This window comes from Oncorhynchus clarkii, chromosome 12 (assembly GCF_045791955.1).
Source record: "Oncorhynchus clarkii lewisi isolate Uvic-CL-2024 chromosome 12, UVic_Ocla_1.0, whole genome shotgun sequence".
Lineage (NCBI taxonomy): Eukaryota > Metazoa > Chordata > Actinopteri > Salmoniformes > Salmonidae > Oncorhynchus > Oncorhynchus clarkii.
This window is the reverse complement of record NC_092158.1, coordinates 34,853,243-34,855,745: the sequence shown is the minus strand read 5'-3', so window position 1 is coordinate 34,855,745 and position 2,503 is coordinate 34,853,243. Positions and strand designations below refer to the sequence as shown.

At 41.2% G+C, this 2,503-nt stretch overlaps 1 protein-coding gene across 2 annotated transcripts; it reads right to left on the bottom strand.

The window, feature by feature from the left end:
- Positions 1–240: 240 nt before the first annotated feature.
- On the bottom strand, positions 241–2,023 carry LOC139422010 (peptidyl-tRNA hydrolase 2). 2 transcript variants are annotated; one of them, XM_071173151.1, is made up of 2 exons: positions 1,933–2,023; positions 241–925 (listed from the first exon to the last, which is right to left on the bottom strand). In XM_071173151.1, exons 1-2 carry the CDS (start codon positions 1,970–1,972, stop codon positions 384–386), a joined length of 582 nt encoding a protein of 193 aa, XP_071029252.1. In that variant the 5' UTR covers positions 1,973–2,023; the 3' UTR covers positions 241–383. The 2 variants fall into 2 exon arrangements, with proteins under 2 accessions (XP_071029252.1, XP_071029253.1); XM_071173152.1 differs by having other exon boundaries at positions 1,923–1,974.
- Positions 2,024–2,503: the final 480 nt, after the last annotated feature.

Sequence of the window (2,503 nt, the reverse complement as noted above, 5' to 3'; positions counted from 1 at the left end):
CCCTCGATAGATTAGATAAATGTACTGATAACCCCACAAGAAAATCTCTTGGCCACCAAGTGGGAGGGTTTTCAGCAATTGAATGAAATGTATTCAGAGCGTGAAAGGTAGCCAGCAACACCTGCAGAGCACGTTACACGACTGAATAAGGTATGCCTGAATACCAAATGCTTAGTGTTTAAGTACATTTCCTAGGTCTGAATCAGCCCCTTAATGCAAATGTGAGGACAAAATTACATGTTTGGACCTTTTAATGAAAATTAATGTACAGATCCCAAAAGACAATTTCTCCATTAAAAAAAAAAACATTTTAAAGTGGACCATTATTATCCTACTTCAAATACAACTAATACAGACAACTCAATTAAAGTCTTATTTCGTGTCTAATAGAGCTTCAAGTGTCCAGTGACTTTGTCCACAAGATCAGCTGCTCCAGGGCCTACTCCCAGCACAGTACGGGATCCTGGCGCTATCTGGGTCCTCCCAGCATCTTGGATCAGACTGACAGGCAGCCCTACCTCTTTGGCATGGGTTAGCAGTTCTATCAGACTGTCCTCATCTGGAGCTTTAACCACAACCTTGGGTTGGCCACAGTACTCCCATTGTTTCAGAAGCTCAGGGTTCCTGCGTTGGACCTGTTTATAGGCCGATACGGCGGCGTGTGAGCACTGGGCGGCCACTTTCCCCTTGCCCATCTTCAGGTCGGATCGGACCACCAGGATCATTTTGAACTCCCCTCCTTCTCCCATGACGCTGGTGGCCGTTTCACCCCTACTGCCATTCCCCATCGCCTCCCCGTTGTCTTTGGAAGAGTTGCTGAACCGAGCCCGGAAGTGCCAGCCAAGGAAAAGTCCACAGCCCACTCCTCCCAATACTCCAATGGCTACCTGGCCGTATAGGGAATCCATCTTGAGACTTGTCGAACCTGAAAATGGATTTAAGGCTGTGAATTTATTGGAGGCTACATCTCTTAGCTACATAGTCTATTAGGGCCCTATAAAATCTGTTTTACTTTTTTTCTTTTTCCCTAAATTCTGTTTTCCAGGTGTCCATTTTCCCAAGATTTATTTCAACTCTTTGCTATCAAAATCGCACTTCTAATTTAATACGAATAACAACTTTATTGGATGTTCGAGGTCAACAATACTGCTTGAACCACATCAGGAGACTACTTTTGAGGTCTGGGGAAATTGAGAAATATCGATTTTTGGGGTTAAGTACCCTATCATTCCAGTGGGCACCTAGCAAGAGGATGTTCAGTTATGTTTTTGGATTTATGCAAATAATCATGATATCATTCTGGCAGGTATGCATGCATAGGCTACTTTGTAGTTAACATTGAATCTACCAGAAGATTTTTCATTAGCATCATCACTAACGGCTACACGTAAGTGGTAGCTGGGCGCCGCACATACACAGACGGGGAAATGTCGTTGCCTCTTCAGAAAGTTGCATTAAATAAGAATCACTGATGCATTATGTTTGTCTTTTGATAAACGTGTGCTAATTCATTTAATACGTTTATTGTTTAATTGTATCGATTCCGTTCGCATCTCAGAATTTATAGGGCCCGCATAGTTGGCTAACTAGTTTGGAACTAAAATCACCTAGCTACCTAACGTTACCCTAAATGTGTTTCCACTTCAGACAAACATTGACCAGTCATCCGTTGATCTTATAGGATTTTTGAACATACAAAGGCTGAACAAATGCATGTTTATTTATGGTAACTTAACTGTTTGAACAAAATATTCAGAACTGAGAGTAGGCTAACGTTACCTTCAAAGCATCTCTGCTACCATTGAACAAGCATGTGGCTAACGCGTTATCTAGCCTGAGTCAACTTCGTAATATCACCTCAAGGGAGGCATAATTCGTGTCCTTTATAACATTTTGCATAGCAGTTTATAACCAAACTTTACCGATTTTTACCTGCTCCGGGCGAGATCAACACGCTTACATTCGTCTTCATCTACCGTCCACTTCTGATGACGTCACATTAAATATACTGGACACGTTTCAGGCTGCTGGTATGTAGAGTAGGCATCAACTGGGAGATGCACATAAATTGGGTGTATCTCTGAGTTTATGCAGCTTTTTAGGTTTGATGGTTTGAATTGGAGTATTTGAAAATAACATGGTTCAATTTCAAAGTATTACTATCCCATGTATTTCAATCAAAGATTCTCTAGGTCAATCGTTTTAATGCTGGATCACAGGTCAGAGTTTATTTTTTTTAAAGAAAAGTGTAATAATCATGGCCAAATAACAACTGGGCACTCAAGGCACGTGCCCAGAAATCATATTTACATGGCAAAAACTGTAGAATTTGCTTAGCTTTAAAACGGCAAAGATTGCTCTCCACCCCATTAGTAGAATTGCATGAAATTTGTTATAAAATTGCTAAATGTTCTCTCAAAACTGCATATGTTGAAGAAAACGATTGCACTGATTCGTTGCTCTCGAACGCACCCGCACCCGCTCAGTTTTACCTGACTTTGAA